At 34.1% G+C, this 21,839-nt stretch overlaps 1 protein-coding gene across 1 annotated transcript in view; it reads left to right on the plus strand.

Moving 5' to 3' along the window:
• Nucleotides 1–21,839, plus strand: part of LOC143249506 (protein Wnt-4-like) — a 58,365-nt gene that overhangs the window by 33,854 nt on the left and 2,672 nt on the right. Inside the window, exons 2-4 of the mRNA XM_076499470.1 lie at nucleotides 3,685–3,938; nucleotides 4,715–4,983; nucleotides 17,068–17,333. Coding sequence (XP_076355585.1) covers nucleotides 3,685–3,938; nucleotides 4,715–4,983; nucleotides 17,068–17,333 — 789 coding nt within the window. The remainder of the gene's footprint in view (nucleotides 1–3,684; nucleotides 3,939–4,714; nucleotides 4,984–17,067; nucleotides 17,334–21,839) is intronic.

Below are 21,839 nucleotides of genomic sequence, written 5' to 3' on the forward strand. Positions count from 1 at the left end.
TCTAACACATATTCTATCATTCGTGGAGAACAGGACGAAAAAAATATTTGAAAAAGCAAGACAAACATTCGTTTAGGTTATAAATTATTATTATTTTTCTCTAAGCTAAATGATAAGAATAAAATATTACATGAGAACGTTAATTGACATTAAGGTTAAGCGAAGTTTAAAAACAAACATTTCACACATTCTATGATGATAACATAACAATCTGTTAAGCGCGATGGGAAAAATCAAACAACCTTGGCTAAAGTAAGATTTTAGTTCCTTACTAGCTTCCTAGTGGCTCAGCACTAATGTTTACGATGCTGTAAATCAGCTTTCGATACCCATGATGAGCAGAATACAAACAGTTCGTTGTACAGTTTTGTACTTAAGAACAAACAAACAATTTCAGGGCTAACTTTATTTTTAAATGGTATATTTCAAATCTTTGTGGTCGTACAATTTTTTTTATATTTGAGAAATAAAATTTTCATTGGATATATATTATATATGTGTGTTTGTAATGTAGTAATATTTATAGTCAAGGCAGTTTCCGACGTTTATCGTTGTAATAACGTTTGAAACGAAAGAAGGATTAATTGAGATATGTAGCGTTAAAACTGTGACAAGGACGTTATGAAAGAATGTCAATCATCCTTCTTAATTATTTTACATAACAACGATTTATGTGATAATCAATCATCTGATGTCAAAAATTAATGAGTGTTCAATGACTTACGCCATATTTAAAGGCCGCAACAAACATGTTTCAATTGTCACTTAAAAGTGTCTCATTGTTTACAAACAAATGTTGGACCTCAAAGAAATCCTATGGATGTTTTACTCGTGTTGAGCCATCTGGCAAATGGAAGATGGCCAATCATAATAGGTTGCTGTCACTTGCTACAAATGTTTTCAGCACAAAGTAAAATCGCTTCCAAACCAATGGCATAGTTGTTCGGATATCCGAACAAGGCAGATTCGATTTACAACATAAACTGAAGACCTATCAGTCCTAGACACTGTAGTTACAGAGTGCCTGTTCTGATGCTTAATCATGTCTTTGTATTCGAGCGCTGTACCAGTTTACAGATATTTAGAAACAGACTTCATAAGACCAATTTGTATGCCACACCCTCATTACTGTGTATTCCTATCTCACCAAAGCCCAAAACAGCTCACCTGCAATGGTGCTGAAAACATTAGGAAACTATTGTTTTTACAGCTAAGTCGAATATCACTTTTCAGTCAGATAACAAACGCGTGATCGTTTTGGAGACGCTGTATTCCGCTCAATTTTAATTACGATTCTAGAATTATGGTGTGACCAGGAATAAGCGGTATACATAGCGGGTTCTTTTCCTGAGGAGGTGTACCACCAATGTAATATTAAAGTCCAGGATTTCAAGCGAGCAAATCCCTTCCAAAAATATATACGTAAAAAATTACAGGAGCTTAAAGCGTGCAGTGTGCAATGTGAATTAAACAGGCTAATCTCCAAAGATATAAAATTTTAAGTTATTTTCGCTCAAGATAATTATTTTCATCTTAGTATTTCAACCAGTAAGTAATTTGTCTGGAAAATTAGAAAGTTGTCTACAAGTAACCAAATTCTTTATGGAATTATAAATGCACGCATTTCAATATTAATTTTATCACCATTGTTTGTTTGTTTGTTTTTAATTTTGCGCAAAGCCACACAAGGGCTATCTGCGCTATCCGTCCCTAATTTAACAGTGTACGACTAGAGGGAAGGCAGCTAGTCATCACCACCCACCACCAACTCTTGGGCTACTCTTTTACCAACAAATAGTGGGATTGCTCGTGACTTTATAACGCCCCCCACAGCTGAAAGGGCGAGCATATTTGGTGTGACGGGGATTCGAACCCGCGGCCCTCAGATTACGAGTCAAGTGCCTTATCCACCTGGCCATGCCGGGCCTTATCACTATTGTATTCATCATCTAGACAGGAGTTATTGACATTATAATATACAGGGATAACATAATATGTCATGATTATTCTAAAATTATATAATAAAATTACAAGAACTTTCATCAATGATTGTTAGAAAAGATAAATGGAACATGAAAGTTCCCTCGATTAATATTTACTGAGAAACGGCTATCATGTACATGTACGTTTTATTATTATCTGCCAAATGGTAACCAGTATATGTCTTGATTCAAATAGGTGCATCAAGATGAAATCTCAACAAGGTAAAATAAAATTCGGGTAAATTTGTATAAATATTAAAAATATATTAAAATAGTCTACGATCAACGTTATATAATATATAATTAAAATTTTTGTTTAAAATAAACGATGAACGGTCGCAAAAAAGGAATCAGAGAATAGCGTAAACGATGTCGAAATATGTAGGACCCTTTTTTTACGACCACTGATCGTTTTTTAAGTAAAAATAATTGAATATTATATAATGTTGGTCATTGAGATTTTAATATACCTCAATAGGGTTTTAAAAAAGCTAAAAACAGTATGTTACCAATCAGTCCCAAATAATTTACAATTATTTCTTCAAAATGAATTTTTAAAGGAAAACGTTTAGAGGGTTTTATAGAAATTCTTAAAAAATTATCCTTTCTTGAAGACTTGGTTATAGGGACCATATGTTATGACTCCTATGCTGTTATATGTTGGCACAGTTGCTCCTTATTACAGTACAGTGTAGTGAAGGGGAAAACCTAACCTTTTCTTAAAAGAAGTTTGACACATTCCTTAACTGGTAAAGGATTTGAGTGAATGGACTTGAATCCATGTGAATATCTATGGGATCCTTTGAAGACATGTCGCATCCCGTAAATTATTTCCACACATTAAAGATATCCTAGAAACATATTAGAAAAACATCTGAGGATGAATCAGAACTTCATTGATATCCTGTTTTCAAAGAAAACATGGTGACAAGACTGTCTTTGCTATTCTTAACCGTCACCTTCCACATTGAAGTGCATGCCAAGTCACTTTTCCTGAGTATTTATTTACAAAGTATACTGGATGGTCAATGATTGGTATATACCATTCGATGTCTGGTTTGCATGAAAGTAGACTGAGACTGATAACGTATACTATTTTATAATAGTGGTTTTGTCTTTCCATACCTAAAATATTATAAATTTCGATTATTTTTGTTTCCAATGTTTCATTCATGGTGTTAAATATATTTAGATATATGAAGAATAGTAATTCATAACAATCAAGATGTTTGAGTGTTAAATGAGCTGCATTATTTAGTCGGTTAACTTTTAGCTCTGCAATAACATATTAACAATAATCACTTATAGACCTTCATCCCTTTATTACTAATCATTCTTCAACGTTGTTAATATGATGCTTCTATGGCTTAAGATTAAACCGGTAGTGTGAACATCCATGTATTCTTCTTCCTCCAACCATAATTCATAGTATGAACGTATACCTTTCATTTTCTCTTCTCCCTTCTCAATCACATAGTTAGTCCAAACATTTCTCTGTTTGTCTCCTAAGCTTAATTTGCATCCAGGACACGTACACATTGGTCTTCCTCCCTAAGCCACATTCGGAGAGGTAACACCCTAGTATGTTCTCATCCTACGCTACTAACATGTAAAAACATATATGGCTCTTCTTTCCCCTTATGTTGAAAATTACATTTTAAGTCCATTTGTATACATGTTAATCCATGCTCTTTTTATCCAGGCTTCTGGGCATGCCTAGCTCTTACCAGAACGTGCTGGAGCTAAATCCAACATCTTACGGAAATCGATGCAAAGAACTGTATTATCTCGTGAAACGTCAAAGGGAACTGTGTAACCTAAGCTACAACATCCTGCACAGCGTGGGCCTGGGTGCCAAGATGGGTATTGAAGAATGTCAATACCAGTTTCAGATGAGTCGATGGAACTGTACAACGTTCAATGACACATCAGTTTTTGGCGGAATTTTAGCTGTTAGTAAGTTGAGTATTACGGTAAAAATTTGTTACGTGACTATAGAAGGCTTGCAACCACATTAGTGAACCCAAGCATGATAACGAAATAACGTAAAATAAAAACAAATTCCTATAAAGCCATTATACGTCACATCTAAGTAATAAAGAAAAAGAATGGTTTTGATAACGTTATGCCAACATCAGAATCAAACGGTTTTGCAATCTATAGATATCCCTAAAATGCATTTATCAGTTATTCATTTTCACATTTTCTTAAATAACGGTAAAGCACTAAATATTTTACTATATACAATTTCAAAGAAACTATACCTGGAAATTAAAATATGTTACTTTAAATGTGTGATTTAATCGTTACAGGAATCTTTCCACGAGTACTTATTTTAAACAACAACAAATCCGTATAGTTTTAGACATACGCAATGCTAACAGAAATGTTTTCTTTCAGTCCGGATGATCTAAGATATCAAAATAGTTAGAAAATCTAAATTTTACATAAAAATCATGCACCAGTCATAATAGTTTTTCTGATTCCGACATTATGTTATTTTAACAAACTCTATACTAAATGTATGTTTAAAACTTCTGAATACAATTTTTAACTTACAGTACATATGAACTAAAACACTCTAATTAAGTGATAACTAACAGGTAACAATGCAGGTAAACAGCAACTAAAACAATAAAATAAGTTTTGTCCTTCATAAATCCAAACTTTAACTTGAATTGTAGAATATCCATTTTATCATTAACATATAAACTATTTTATTATTTACACAGAAAGCCGAGAAAAGGCCTATGTTTATGCAATATCATCAGCAGGTGTGGCCTATAGTATTACACGAAGTTGTAGCAAAGGGGAACTCGCAGTGTGTGGCTGCGATAATCGAATACGACAGCGTGACACCAGAGGACGCTGGGCTTGGGGAGGTTGTTCAGATGATATTGGATTTGGTTCGAAGTTCAGCAGAGATTTTGTTGATTCTGGAGAAGATGAGAAGACAGAGGAAGGACTTATGAATCTACACAATAACAGGGCAGGAAGAAGGGTGAGTTAAATATCTTAGTTAAATTTAATTTATTTTGCACAATGAAGGGTGAGTTAAATATCTTAATTAAATTTAATTTATCTAGCATAATGAAGGGTGAGTTAAATATCTTGATTAAATTTAATTTATCTAGCACAATGAAGGGTGAGTTAAATATCTTAATTAAATTTAATTTATCTACCACAATGAAGGGTGAGTTAAATATCTTAATTAAATTTAATTTATCTAGCACAATGACCTTTTATTAACAAAATTTGTTCATGTTTTAAGTTACTTTACTATGCACATCTTTCCAAACTTTTTTTCAAACGGAAATGAAAAAAACATTATACTTGACAGATGAATATTTGATCCTATTTTATTTTAAAATACTTTAAATTACATTGGAGGGTATTAAAAATTCATCTCTATCAAATTACAAACGAACGCATACCAATGGTATTGAGGATGTGTACATCTTTTTCCATCGATCTTTTACCAGCTCGGTAAAATACACGAGTGGTGTAACGAACCAATCTGTTTGTAGATCATGAGATGTTTGGAGGTTGTCCACAGACAGTCCTTGAAAAATGAAAAACAAAACACAAGTCATATAATTATTGAAAAGCCTATACACAGGATGAGAAAGAGTTGTTCGTTCTCATTTGTAATTGTTACACAAAGAATGAAGGGGTAATAATAAGTAAATACAAATAGTAATACAACCATGTTGATATTGACAGTCTCCCATATTGTTTCTCAACCGTTCATAGGGGCTGTATAGTTATTATGGCTTAATTTTTTTGATAGATTTCTATGTAAGATAAAACGACATAAATTTTTAGTGATCAGACAATTTCACCAGTTAGCAATCAATCCGCTAGTCGTCTTCAACAAATGTTTTTATATAATGCTACTGTCTTGTTTAGGGTTAAATAAACTAATTTTGCAAATCATTTTCAATGTATTCACAAGAAGTGATCATTAAGCAGTCAGCGGTGAATAGTATATTTTTAAGCGCAAAACTACTCAATAGACTATTTACACCATGCCCGCCGTTAGTATCGAGCTCCCAGTTTTAGCCCTTAAGCTACAATTGAACCACCGAGAGGGGGAAGGCCAGTAGTGGAGAGAGCAGAACATTTTCTAATCACAGTAAGCCATAAAGCAAAGTAGAAGATTTGTTTTATTGAATTTCGCGCAAAGTTACATGAGGGTTATCTGCGCTAGCCGTCCCAAATTTAGCAGTGAAAGACTGGAAGGAAGCTAATCATCACTCTTTGGCTACTCTTTTGCTAACAAATAGTGGAATTGATCGTTAAATTATAACACTGCTACCGCTGAAAGGAAGAGCATGTTTGATGTGATGACCAAAGAAGAAAAAGTTGGATAAGAACAGAAAAACTGTGTTGATAAGTATTTTCTACCAATCGGGAAAGAAAGACTAAAACTAGTCCGTCAGTTCTATGTGCCCTTAATGGTACTAGAATGAGTTACTTTTGACTGTAAGACGTGATTATTAACTTAAATTACAAATTACATTTTAGGCTCTCCAGAGTTATAACCTGAGCCTATGCTCATTAGTTACCTTAGTTAACATTTCAAAATAATTTGAATTGGCAACTTTAGTCACTTACTCAAATACACTCAATCTCATAGGAGCTTTGGTTGATCGATTGTTTAGGAAATTCGTGCAAACCTCCATCTGCGTTAGTCGTCCCTAATTTAAAGTGATAGGCTAGAGGAAAGGTAGCAAACCAATAACACTCATTGCCCCCTTGGCCAATTATCCAATCAAGAAATTCAATTTTACCATCCATTTTTATAACACGCCCACTATCACAAAGGGTTTAATGAGATCTTACAATAACAGAATGCGAATCATCAACCTTGGATTCACAATACTGTAACCTAACCAGTGGGCCACGCTCAGATCTTTTCTAAATGGTTGATATACAAAACCTACATCAAAATTAGTCTAAGAAACTTTACTATGAACCTTCAGTTTAGCCTTTCATTTGAGATTTTAAAACTCTCTCTCAATACGTATACATCTTTAGTAGTTTTGTTTTGCACGTTTTTGCAACAACAGACTAACAATTATTCTAACGCATAATTATAAGCATGATTATAAAACCGATAGCTCTCAATAACCTCTCTTTTATGTATCTTGAGATATTTGTAAAAGGTCCTGCATGATTCTCCGATACTTTAACATGTAAATCTTCTATTTGAACTGATAGTTCTCATTAAATGTTTACTGATATACCTGCAATCTATATATGCACTGTTGCTTATGTAATCACAAACATCTTCTTATTTATTTTGATAACATTACAAATATTTTGGACAGAAATAGTTTGTTTTGTTTTGAACTTCGCGCAATCTACTCGAGGGCGTTGGTTATCCTGGTTAGTAATCCTAGTTATCCTAGTTTAGTAATCCTGGTTAGTAATCCTAGTTTAGTAATCCTAGTTATCCTAGTTTAGTAATCCTAGTTATCCTAGTTTAGTAATCCTAGTTATCCTAATTAGTAATCCTAGTTATCCTAGTTTAGTAATCCTAGTTTAGTAATCCTAGTTATCCTAGTTTAGTAATCCTAGTTATCCTAATTAGTAATCCTAGCTATCCTAGTTTAGTAATCCCAGTTTAGTAATCCTAGTTATCCTAGTTTAGTAATCCTGGCTATCCTAGTTTAGTAATCCTAGGTATCCTAGTTTAGTAATCCTAGCTATCCTAGTTTAGTTATCCTAGTTTAGTAATCCTAGTTATCCTAGTTTAGCAATCCTGGCTATCCTAGTTCAGTAATCCTAGGTATCCTAGTTTAGTAATCCTAGCTATCCTAATTAGTAATCCTAGCTATCCTAGTTTAGTAATCCTAGCTATCCTAGTTTAGTAATCCTAGTTATCCTGGTTAGTAATCCTAGTTTAGTAATTCTAGCTATCCTAGTTTAGTAATCCTAGTTTAGTAATCCTAGTTTAGTAATCCTAGTTATCCTAGTTTAGTAATCCTAGTTTAGTAATCCTAGTTATCCTAGTTTAGTAATCCTAGTTATCCTAATTAGTAATCCTAGCTATCCTAGTTTAGTAATCCTAGTTTAGTAATCCCAGTTTAGTAATCCTAGTTATCCTAGTTTAGTAATCCTGGCTATCCTAGTTTAGTAATCCTAGGTATCCTAGTTTAGTAATCCTAGCTATCCTAGTTTAGTTATCCTAGTTTAGTAATCCTAGTTATCCTAGTTTAGTAATCCTAGGTATCCTAGTTTAGTAATCCTAGGTATCCTAGTTTAGTAATCCTAGCTATCCTAGTTTAGTTATCCTAGTTTAGTAATCCTAGTTATCCTAGTTTAGCAATCCTGGCTATCCTAGTTTAGTAATCCTAGGTATCCTAGTTTAGTAATCCTAGCTATCCTAATTAGTAATCCTAGCTATCCTAGTTTAGTAATCCTAGCTATCCTAGTTTAGTAATCCTAGTTATCCTGGTTAGTAATCCTAGTTTAGTAATTCTAGCTATCCTAGTTTAGTAATCCTAGTTTAGTAATTCTAGTTATCCTAGTTTAGTAATCCTAGTTATCCTAATTAGTAATCCTAGCTATCCTAGTTTAGTAATCCTAGTTTAGTAATCCTAGTTATCCTAGTTTAGTAATCCTAGTTATCCTAGTTTAGTAATCCTAGTTATCCTAATTAGTAATCCTAGCTATCCTAGTTTAGTAATCCTAGTTTAGTAATCCCAGTTTAGTAATCCTAGTTATCCTAGTTTAGTAATCCTGGCTATCCTAGTTTAGTAATCCTAGCTATCCTAGTTTAGTTATCCTAGTTTAGTAATCCTAGTTATCCTAGTTTAGAAATCCTGGCTATCCTAGTTTAGTAATCCTAGGTATCCTAGTTTAGTAATCCTAGCTATCCTAATTAGTAATCCTAGCTATCCTAGTTTAGTAATCCTAGTTATCCTGGTTAGTAATCCTAGTTATCCTGGTTAGTAATCCTAGTTTAGTAATTCTAGCTATCCTAGTTTAGTAATCCTAGTTTAGTAATCCTAGCTATCCTAGTTTAGTAATCCTAGTTTAGTAATCCTAGTTATCCTAGTTTAGTAATCCTAGTTATCCTAGTTTAGTAATCCTGGCTATCCTAGTTTAGTAATCCTAGGTATCCTAGTTTAGTAATCCTAGCTATCCTAGTTTAGTTATCCTAGTTTAGTAATCCTAGTTATCCTAGTTTAGTAATCCTAGTTTAGTAATTCTAGTTATCCTAGTTTAGTAATCCTAGTTATCCTAATTAGTAATCCTAGCTATCCTAGTTTAGTAATCCTAGTTATCCTAGTTTAGTAATCCTAGTTTAGTAATCCTAGTTATCCTAGTTTAGTAATCCTAGTTATCCTAGTTTAGTAATCCTAGCTATCCTAGTTTAGTAATCCTAGTTTAGTAATCCCAGTTTAGTAATCCTAGTTATCCTAGTTTAGTAATCCTGGCTATCCTAGTTTAGTAATCCTAGCTATCCTAGTTTAGTTATCCTAGTTTAGTAATCCTAGTTATCCTAGTTTAGAAATCCTGGCTATCCTAGTTTAGTAATCCTAGGTATCCTAGTTTAGTAATCCTAGCTATCCTAATTAGTAATCCTAGCTATCCTAGTTTAGTAATCCTAGTTATCCTGGTTAGTAATCCTAGTTATCCTGGTTAGTAATCCTAGTTTAGTAATTCTAGCTATCCTAGTTTAGTAATCCTAGTTTAGTAATCCTAGCTATCCTAGTTTAGTAATCCTAGTTTAGTAATCCTAGTTATCCTAGTTTAGTAATCCTAGTTATCCTAGTTTAGTAATCCTGGCTATCCTAGTTTAGTAATCCTAGGTATCCTAGTTTAGTAATCCTAGCTATCCTAGTTTAGTTATCCTAGTTTAGTAATCCTAGTTATCCTAGTTTAGCAATCCTGGCTATCCTAGTTTAGTAATCCTAGGTATCCTAGTTTAGTAATCCTAGCTATCCTAGTTTAGTAATCCTAGCTATCCTAGTTTAGTAATCCTAGTTATCCTAGTTTAGTAATCCTGGCTATCCTAGTTTAGTAATCCTAGCTATCCTAGTTTAGTAATCCTAGTTTAGTAATCCTAGCTATCCTAATTAGTAATCCTAGCTATCCTAGTTTAGTAATCCTAGCTATCCTAGTTTAGTAATCCTAGCTATCCTAGTTTAGTAATCCTAGCTATCCTAGTTTAGTAATCCTAGTTTAGTAATCCTGGCTATCCTAGTTTAGTAATCCTAGGTATCCTAGTTTAGTAATCCTAGCTATCCTAATTAGTAATCCTAGCTATCCTAATTAGTAATCCTAGCTACCCTAGTTTAGTAATCCTAGTTTAGTAATCCTGGCTATCCTAGTTTAGTAATCCTAGGTATCCTAGTTTAGTAATCCTAGCTATCCTAGTTTAGTAATCCTGGTTATCCTAGTTTAGTAATCCTAGTTTAGTAATCCTAGCTATCCTAGTTTAGTAATCCTAGCTACCCTAGTTTAGTAATCCTAGCTATCTAGTTTAGTAATCCTAGCTATCCTAGTTTAGTAATCCTAGCTATCCTAGTTTAGTAGTGAGCTATCCTAGTTTAGTAATCCTAGTTTAGTAATCCTAGCTATCCTAGTTTAGTAATCCTAGCTATCCTAGTTTAGTAGTGAGCTATCCTAGTTTAGTAATCCTAGCTATCCTAGTTTAGTAATCCTAGCTATCCTAGTTTAGTAACCCTGGCTATCCTAGTTTAGTAATCCTAGCTATCCTAGTTTAGCAATCCTAGCTATCCTAGTTTACTAATCCTAGCTATCCTAATTAGTAATCCTAGCTATCCTAGTTTACTAATCCTAGCTATCCTAATTAGTAATCCTAGCTATCCTAATTAGTAATCCTAGCTATCCTAGTTAGTAATCCTAGCTATCCTAGTTTAGTAATCCTAGCTATCCTAGTTTAGTAATCCTAGCTATCCTAGTTTAGTAATCCTGGCTATCCTAGTTTAGTAATCCTAGCTATTCTAATTAGTAATCCTAGCTATCCTAGTTAGTAATCCTAGCTATCCTAGTTTAGTAATCCTAGCTATCCTAGTTAGTAATCCTAGCTATCCTAGTTTAGTAATCCTAGCTATCCTAGTTTAGCAATCCTAGCTATCCTAGTTAGTAATCCTAGCTATCCTAATTTAGTAATCCTACCTATCCTAGTTAGTAATCCTAGCTATCCTAGTTTAGTAATCCTAGCTATCCTAGTTTAGTAATCCTGGCTATCCTAGTTTAGTAATCCTAGCTATCCTAGTTTAGTAGTGATATACTAAATGAAAGTCAGATAGTCAACGTCATCCACCGCCAACTCTTGGATGGACTACTCTTTTACCAACTGACAGTGGGGTTGATCATCACATTGTAATGCATCCACGGCTGAAAGGGCGAGTATGATTGGTAAAGGGGATTTAACCCTCGAACCGCAAATTGCTAGTTGAACATTCTAACAACCAGGCCCACGATACCTTAAACAAGTAGAACTTTACAGAATCATCTGCGTTTCAAAATCTTCAGTATCAACTACGTAGTACATAGGTAAACTTAGTATGCTAAAACAGGTATTTAATTTTGCTCTTGGAAGTTACAACCACATACAGTTGCGATACATTTTTTAGCCACGATGTCGCTTACATCATTCTATTTTAGAACACAGAACTGGATATATCTTTCGAAGACAACTGATTCTTTTGACTAATAAGTTTGTCTTTGTTGCAAACGAGACTACATCAATCGCATAGGAAATGGTTACTCACTTACGCAAGCGATTATGGAAATATGAAAGCACCCATTAACTTGTATGTACTTGGAGATGAATATGATACTTCTATGTTTCAAATGAATGTTGATATTCATTCACAGGATCCTCATACAACTCAACTAGGTTCAAATATAACTTATCAAGTTATCTCATGTCCTCTGACTTTAGTAATTATGTTTTTTTAAAGGCTTAAGTGTTCGCATTTTCTTATAGCAAAGTCACATCGGGTTATCTGTTGTACACACCGAAGGGAATCAAACTCCTGATATTAGTGTTGTAAATCCGAAGACAAACTTAAGTGTTTATAGTACCAAAACAAACAATAAGCCTAATTATGTGCTACAGCCATAGTTGCCCTATGTGCTTTATGAAAAATACTTTTAATATTTTATATTAAAATGCCGAGATTTCTCATTGCTTTGTCATCGCTAGATGACCCTGCGATGTCGAGTTTTTATCATTTAGTTTCCAACATGTGAGGGTTTGTTGACTCTGTGACTACGTTAATGCCATGGAATAAAAGTATGTGCCACGGGTATACTAATAACTACACTATTAAGCTGAACTTGGCTTCCCATGTCCGCTTCTACAACTAATGACCCAGTATCAATTGTCCCAGAATCCCTCCAATGAATCGATAATCTTAAAGAGCTGACAGTGATGTAAAGGGAGTTGTGGCTGGCTGGTTATATGTAGTTAAGCACAAAGCTATGTAATGTGCTATCTGTGCTCTGCCCACCACGAGTATCGAAACCAGATTTATAGTAGTGGGAGTCCACAGACAAACCGCTGTATTACTGGAAGGTACACACTGGGCCTTTAGTGTGATGATTATACCCACCACATTGGTTGAGAAGTTCGTAATTATTATATAAGCACCAGGTATCTACAGAACATCAGTAGAAACACAGACAGACATACAATACACATGGTTGACAAAATGTACAACGTAACACCATCAACATGTAAAAAAGCCTAGCAATTACTCCAAGAGAAATATCTTATAATTGGACAGAATTCTATGATTGAATAACTTGTAAATCGTGAACCTGTTTTTGTAGAATATATCATGAAGTTTAAGGCATGCTCCATAATAGAGATTCATTGAAAAATATGGTAAAGGGGTGCTTGAAGTGTTTATCGTCTAAACATGCTATTAACTGATATCAGTGAAAACGTAGGGTCGACTTCTTGTTTTACAAGGCTGATATATGATGACAAAATGGCCAAAGTTCAAACCCTGAACGGTGCATCTTCTTGGTGAGAACAGTTGTAACAAATGTAGCTTTTGGAACCTCTATACATTTTTTTTTTCTAAATGAGAGAGATGTGGGAGAAATGACTTAGTTATAAAGACTATGAGCTTTAACCTGGTTGAAAAATGTGTGGTGTTTTCCACAGATTAAGATAAGTTTCAATAAATAAATGATCAGCTCCGCAGCATTTGTTACTTTGATAAAAAAATATCCATCAGAATGTGCTAGTTTATATTAGAAAGTGCAGACTTACTTGCTTCAAAGCAAGTTGATTTGATGATATATTACATGCACACACAATTTAATGTTGTTGTCTAGAAGAATCCGAAGAGAAAACTTGTATAAACTGACATTTTCCATTAAGATTGCAGTTGCCTTCTAACTGTGTGGGAACCTTCTGAAAGAGTTAGAGTTTCTTAATAAATTCCACATTCACGGAAGATAAAGATAAATACAATTCTGACAATATTGAGGATAAGACTGAGGGAATGATTGAGAATGTGAAAAATGTTGTTAAGAAGAACCATGCCGTGAACCACAAACAGTTAAAATTAACTTTGTGTTCTCAAAGACAAGGCTTTAAGTCTTATCAGAAGATAGTTATCGCAATTTGAAAGGAAAGTGAATGAAAGTTATTACTCTGTTTATTTACAATGTTGTAGGAGATCGTTCACCAGTCATTTAGCAGGTGCGCGTATAGAATAAATAGAAAATATCAAATTATTGCTTTGAATTAAAGTATTAAAACTAAGAATTAGCTGCATTAGTGTTCCAGGTCCCATGCTATCCTAGTAACTACTTCCTTCATCAGCTATCGTACACATTCGAAATCACGCACTGTTTCCAATGCTCCAATTTCCTTTATAAAAGGCTTATACGAGATTATTCGTGATGTACGTCGTGAAAAACTTCCACAGACTTTCCAATGTGAGTGAACGTTCTCTTCCAAGAACGTCTTTTAGCACATAAAAAGCTCATCTGGTACTTATTGTAAAACTTGTAAAGTATGCAGTACAGTAAAAATATTATGTTTCTAGTATTTTTTTACCACCTTATTCATGTGACCTTCACAATTTTCAAATAACCCTTTATTATTGAATTAATGCAGATATATTCAGCTTCATTACAATGTCTGTTTTTGGTAAGATGGTTCTGTTCTGTCCATATTTTGTCTTTATTAACGAGGATGTTGTTTCAAGTTGGATTAGGACATCATTTAATAGTCTGTTGTTTCATAAAGTACTCATCATAATGTATGAAGTTTTCACTTTCTGCGAAAGCATCAAAGTTGCCTTTAAAACGTTTTGTGTTTATGTTGTTTAACACTCTAGTTAATGAATATCATCCTTCATCATAAGATCCTTGTTCTCCTTAAGTCGTCAAGGACAGCTTTATATTGCTTTATGAACGAGAGTCAACGGTGAAACAAATATACAAAGCAGTAAAGTGTGTCGTCCATGGTGCTAAGGTTGCACAATCTTTCACATAAAGAGCGATTAGCATTATATACTATAAAAAGCCATAATGTGCTGTTTTGTAAAATACAACTCAATTAATATTATATTCAGTTTAGTATCTTACTAATGTAAACGGGGCAGATTGGTTTGTTTGTTGTTGTTTTTTTATAAGTCCCCCGATTGATTAACAGTATGTTTTCGGATTTACAACGCTAAAATCAGGGGTTCGATTCCCCTCGGTGGGCTGAGCAGATAGCCCTTTGTGGCTTTGCTATAAGAAAAACACAAAAAACACAGAAAGCCTATCATGACCCAGTGCAAAAGGTGCTCGACTCACAATCTGTGGGTTACGTAGGACTTTATAAATGGACAATCAATTTCATTATTCGTTGGTAAAGAGCAGGATAAGTGTAGTGGGTGTTGCTGACTAGCTTCCATTCTGTTATTACTTTAAAATTAGGGACGGACTGTGGAGATAGCCTTCGAATAGCTGTACACAAAATGTAAAACAAACAAAACAAAGAGACATAATGCCACATTTGCGCTAAATAATAATTACTACTTCTACAAGCTGCCACCATTCAACTCAGAAAAAAATCAAAAAGTTTCATTATTGTTAAATCTGCAATGAATAATTTTATATTAATTGTTTGTTTGTTTTTTACACAAAGCTACACGGAGGCTATCTGCACTAGCCGTCCCTAATTTTGGAGTGTGAGACTCTTGGACTACTCTTTTACCAACGAACAGTATGATTGACCGTCATATTATAACACCCCCACAGTTCAAAGGGCGAGCATCTTTGGTGTGACTGGGATTCGAACCCGCTACCCTCAGATTAGGAGTTAAGCGCCTTATTCACCTGGCCATACCGAGCTCAGATCAAGCTGACTAGCGAAGAAATTATGAATCTTCACTAGTGTGAAACAATCACGACGAAAATATCAGACTTCAAAAGGACAGTTTTAACGTTCAGACAAATAAGCGTAAAATATTACCTACTGAGTAAACTTCAGTATGTTTTACTTCTCTTAGTCATCTATGTTCCGAATTTAGCTACTATTTCAAAATGTTGGAAATCTCGGCGAGGCTGAATTCACTAAAACTCCCAAAGTTTCTGCCATTACTCTCCAATGTAATCTTCAAGTTTTACTTGCGAATCTATCAAATGAAATAAGCTATTATTGTAATTTATTAATAACTCTGTGACATTTTCCCAGGGTGGAGATCGTTGGAGACTTTTCTTTGTGAACACAAACAAGAGCGTCATAGTTAAACCCTCTTACCACTTACACTCTCGCACCCAGAAAGTTTTTAGAACTTTGCAGCTCATCCATCATTCGACAGTAAATATGTGTAAAAGTGAGAGCCACTTACACAGGTCAAAGAATTCTTCTTTCCTAATTCCTGTAGCGTTTGTGAGAACATGCCAGACATCCATATGCCTTCTTAACAGTAAATCTACTCCGTCTTTTCTGTAAAGAAAACGTTCATTTAACAATGATCAATAGATACTTCTTAGAGTAGTGAGTGACGTTGTTTTGGTACTGTTATTTTTCACATCTTTATTTACTTAGTTTGCTCAATGTCTTCTCGTAAGAACTACTCATGTAATACAAAATTATAGTAAATTTTAAAAATAGTATATATTAGTTTTCTTAAGCTGTGCATTAAATAAGAAAAGAAAAAGAATTTGATATGATCATTTACTTTGGGTAATGATAATATTTTAACAAATGTCCAAACCACTACTCGCAAGTATTCTTGAAGGAATGAAGTATTTACTTACGCTCAATCACAGTAACCTAGAATGTCAATTCCTAAAAAAAGACATTCAAAGAACGACATCAAGATTCTTACATTACACGTGTAAACAATGGTAATGACTCTGACTTCACACACATCCAAATATACATTTTTACTTTTGACAAACAACGGTAATGACTCTGGGTTTACACACGTCCAATTGATTCCCCTTACATCCAGATATATATATTTCACTTTTGACAAACAACTGTAGTGATTGTGAGTTTACATAGGTCCAACGGATTCCCCTCACATCCAAATATACATTTTACTTTTGAAATAATATTTTACTGTATTACCTAAACAATAACTTTTATGTATATACTATAGGTATTTCCTCACATCGTTGTTAATCAGCCCTACCTTATGAAACTCTTGAGAATTTTGTGAGAATGAATATTTTACGTTTCGCGTAACGTCGTAAATATTTGTTTAATATGTCGGACTATGCAGCTGTTGATATATCATCATATAATATAGAGTTGTTATTGATACATATTATATTCAATTGTACATTAACTTTGGCTCACGATACATCCAGCTGATGAAGTATCACAGAATATCAGATTGTACATTTAACATTATATCACAAAACATCTGACCAAGCAACAGATAAAATATCACAATACATTTATAGAAAAGTGGAGAAGGTTTCTGTATTTTTATTCCTTGTTTATCTTATCTACTTTGTTATTAAATTTTAACAAGCTTTTTTCTTTTCGTATAAGTTGACTCTTTTTGAGTCATATTTTCATATTACATTTCTAACTTGGTTATTTTGATGCTAGTGATTTTCCTGTTAACAGGCTTTAAAGAGAAACATGGAGATGCTGTGCAAGTGTCACGGGGTGTCAGGATCCTGTTCCATGAGAGTTTGCTGGAGACAGCTTAAACCTTTCCGCCAGGTTGGCGAGTGGCTGTCCCGTAAGTTTGATGGAGCGACACACGTGCGCGCTGTCAAGAAACAGGGCAGTTTGGTGTTGATTCCATGGAAGGACAACATCAAAAGGCCAAGCAAAAAAGACCTAGTTTATCTCGAAGAGTCTCCGGACTTCTGTTACAGGAATGAAACGTGAGTTTCATTTTTAAATAATTCTAACACTGGTTTTACCTCAGAAGGAATTGTTACAGAAAAGAAGATTTAGGGAACAGGTATTGCTATCTACCGACAAAATTATGAACTACGGTTTATAGTTTTATTTACATATATTCTTTACTATAGGCGTGCTTTTATCTGTTTTTAAAGCGAATAATTGTTTTTAATGCTTTTAAATAGCACAAGAAAGAACATTCAAATTCTAAGAAGTAGAAGTTCGGAGGTATGCGCAAAAAGAATCTAATTTATAATTTATTTTTCAATGTTTTCTCTCCCCTTCTCTTTATGCAGGTCAAATAATTGAATTTTTTTTTTTCTGATTTGCTGGGCTAGTATAAAAACAATCACGATGTGAACATAATGAAAGATGTGGCAAATTAACCGAAGTTTTCGCTAACTGATTGTATTTGAGAAACAATTATTGAATTCTTTGTGAGTTCGTAAGTTCACATGATAAGTTTTAACTTCGAATGACACACCTATATCTGATTTTTTTTTTATTGGTAGTTCTTTCCTACAATAAATACAATTTTAATCGTAATATCGAGAGTCGATCGTACGGAAATGAGTCTTGTGGTTATAAAAATACGTATAAAACTATAAAAAGCTCTAAAACTGCTTTTTATGCATTTGAACTTTCTATTAATACAACTCAATGTGCGTCGGTTCACCTCTTGTATATAAACCTTCATTTGAAAATTACTCCTTCCATCATTTGTGTCAAGATTTTACAAAATAATTTACCAAGTGAAGTCCTGTTTTCAGTGCTACACTTTATATATACTGGGAGAGTGCCAGAAAGTCATGTTTATCCTAGTCTCAGTTGCAAGTGCAAAGTTGAAAAGATGTGATATGTTCTCATTTCTGGATACAGTGACAATAGTATTTCTGTCCAAGTTTAACCGATCAGGAAGATATATCAGAATCCATTCAGAAGAAGGCAAACAAGGGAGTAGAAGGAAGAATAACAGAAATACATCGTTTTAATCATTGTAACTATTTTTATTATTTTAATTCGTTCAATGATTTAAAGACTTAGATGTGATTAATTAGACCTCAACCGACGAAATCATGAGATACAGCTGAAGAATATATGATGTTGTACCTACTAAGAGCTAAGAATATCCTAGGCATAATGAACATGATGAAAAACACTCTTAAATGTAAATGTAGATCAAAATCAAATGAGCAACAACAGTTCTACCTTGGTAAAACGTTTCATCAATATCAAAACTACATCGTGAGAGTTTTATTGCAGTTTTTAAAACAATTGATTGAACTCTGAACTTTATAGGAAGTTTTATATACGAAAATGGTAAAATTAATTTTCTATTATTCAAAATTGCAACCAAAACATGTCAGTTCTATTACGCTTTTAGGGTTAAATTTTCAACTATATTATTGCACGTATGTTACAATTAAATATACAACGCTTTAAAGAATTCTAATTTATACAGTTGTAAACGACAAAAGATATGATCCTGTTGTAAAATAATATGCATTTTTTATCAATATAAATGGATTAATAAAGGATGTAATACTTGTATTCTGCCCAGAAATTATAATATAAAAATATTTACTACGGGAATTATTTCACCAGCAACGAAACTACTTTACAGTATATATGGAAATACTGAAATATTTGGTGTGTCGAAATACTTTTATTTTGTCCATATGTAACGAATCCTATGTAAATTTTATAGTTTTACTGAGAAATATGTAATTTTTCTTATGCTATATATTTTTCTGAAAAGGAACGCCATCCTTAAATAGCTCGTCTTCAGGACAATTTTTGATTGTTATAAGAATTTATAAGTATTATAAGATCAAACTGTTTTAAAATTTTATATTGGTTATTTGCGTTCCAAAATAATTGGTTGTACATTTCCACTAATTATTAAAAGTTTTAATATTTTGAAATATGACAAAACGCCAATTTTTTATAGCTTTTACAAACAATTTAAATATTTATAGCATATTTCACGTATCAACTAGTGAAATCGCGACTTGGTCAATAGAACTACTCGCATTGTCATCCAGTAGAAATTATATTATCCAATTAGACTGAGACATTTTTATAGACCTGAAACCAATGTGTGCTTTGAAATATTTCTTACTCAATGATATGTAAATCTCACTTTGAAGTTGTGTTAGTGAGATATGATTCAGTCGTACAGAAGAAATACTGATATGTCATATGCGACGTGAAGAGTAGACCTAAAGAGAAAAGACGAGTATTTACAAGTAAAGAAAAACTTCTACAGAACAGTATGTCATTTATGCTAAATACGTTTATTCCAAACACCGCAAGTTGCGATCCCTTCTCGACGACAATGAAACTCAATGATCGAAGCTACACTCTTCCTCGACATTCCACTGCGGGTTCGAATCCATTTCATACCAAACATGCTAGATCTTTCAGCCGTGGAGGCATTATAATGTGACGGTCAATCCTACTATTCGTTGGTAAAAGAGTAACCCAAGAGTTGATGATGGATGGTGATATCTAACTGCCTTTCCTCTAGTCTTAGACTGCTAAATTAGGGACGGCTAGCGCAGATAGCCCTCTGTAGCTTTGCGCGACACTAAAAAAGAAACCACTGCTGGTACATGATCGCAGAAGTCGTAAACATTTAAGTCTGAGTATCAGGTCAACTTGTAACGGTCATGTCAAATGTTTTTTAAGCTTTTCAACATAACTCAGCGAACTGTTGTACTACTTCGATCACCAATCAAAGTATTTCATATCCATGTCATTGTTTGTTACTGGAGATCAGTGCTAACGACCAAATTAAACAGAAAGAAATTTCTACCTGACTTTTGCCAGGTGATAAATGGAAATATGAAAAATCATACAAACTGTTATAGACCGGCTATGACTAATTTTTTATTGAACGTAACAAATATATCAGGTTAAATACGTATTATTTGCTGCTAAGTACGTTTATGTAACTAGCCTGTCCAAGTCCTAGTTTGATGAATCTATCTTCAAGAATTGCTTCTTTGTTCAATGCATCATTTGTGCAAACATGTTTTAGGGTAGCCTCATTACATTTGGTACTTTGTTATCCAACAAATTCTTTGTATAGTTTTACCACTTTTGCTCTAAAGACTGTGTGCTCGTTCTTTATCACAATACTACAAAATTCGTGTTGCGCCCACAGCAAGTATCGAAACCCGATTTTTAGCGTTATAAGCCTTCAAACTTACTACTGAGCCATTGGGTAGAGACCGATATAATATTCAGCTTTGTGTGGTTATTAGCATATAATGTATTTTGCATAACTTTACTCGTTGGCCTGAGGATAAAGCTCAAACGCCTATGTTCTCTATGCTTTAGTCACCTAGAGTATAGTGGAATATAGCGATGAGGCGTAGAAATGTACTCTTCGTCCCATTTTGATGAGTAATTTTATTCCACTTTACATTGGGGGGTGTCACCAAAAACTGATATATAAACATACAAATCCTTTGGCACGAGGCCCAACATGGCCAGATGGTTAGGGCGCTCGGCTCCTCATCTGTGGGTCGTGGTTTCGAATCCACGTCACATCAAACATGCTCGCTCTTTCAACCGTGGGGGCGTTATAATACGACGGTCAATCCCACTATTCGTTGGTAAAAGAGCAGCCCAAGAACTGGAGGTGGGTGGTGACGACTAGTTGCCTTTCCTGTGGTCTTACACTGCTAAGTTAGAGACAGCTAGCGCAGATAGCCCTTGAGTAGCTTTGCGCGAAATTCAAAACAAACAAACATTATCGTTTAGCTTTACGCGAAATTAGAAAACAAAAAAAACTTTCACTCGAGGACGTTTAGCAGAAGGAAATATCGATAAGACATGAGACTTCTAGACAGTATGCAAAGGAAACTGTCAAAGGCAAAGCTACAGTATTCAAAAAGAGGCCATTTGTCTGACTAACGTTGACTTTATTCACTTTTATGTCACTGATGGGCTGTATTAAGACGCAGCAGCAATTACTCATTGTGTATTCTGAAATTATGTTGGATACAACCGCATAATTGCCTTTTAGGATTAGAGGATTTATGGATACACTACAAATGTTTTATAAACTGCATTTGAAAACTACTTTGAAAAAAGGAATAACCGCTATTTTACAGACGAATTCAGTCTTAATTATGGTACTGATGCGTATGAGGTTAGAAAACAATAAATAGTCACATCAAATAATGGAAGCTACTGGACATGGTGAATACCAGTATTAGGTTACTTATTTAAATGGTAATGTGAGAATTGTCGGGGTTCTTTGCAATTGTCCGCCCCAATACAAATCGCAGAAATTGGTTCTGCTATTTAACAGTGTATGGCCTGGCATGGCTAGCGCGTAAGGCGTGCGACTCGTAATCCGAGGGTCGCGGGTTCGCGCCTGCGTCGCGCCAAACATGCTCGCCCTCCCAGCCGTGGGGGCGTTATAATGTTACGATCAATCCCACTATTCGTTGGTAAAAGAGTAGCCCAAGAGT

This window comes from Tachypleus tridentatus, chromosome 4, assembly GCF_004210375.1.
Source record: "Tachypleus tridentatus isolate NWPU-2018 chromosome 4, ASM421037v1, whole genome shotgun sequence".
Lineage (NCBI taxonomy): Eukaryota > Metazoa > Arthropoda > Merostomata > Xiphosura > Limulidae > Tachypleus > Tachypleus tridentatus.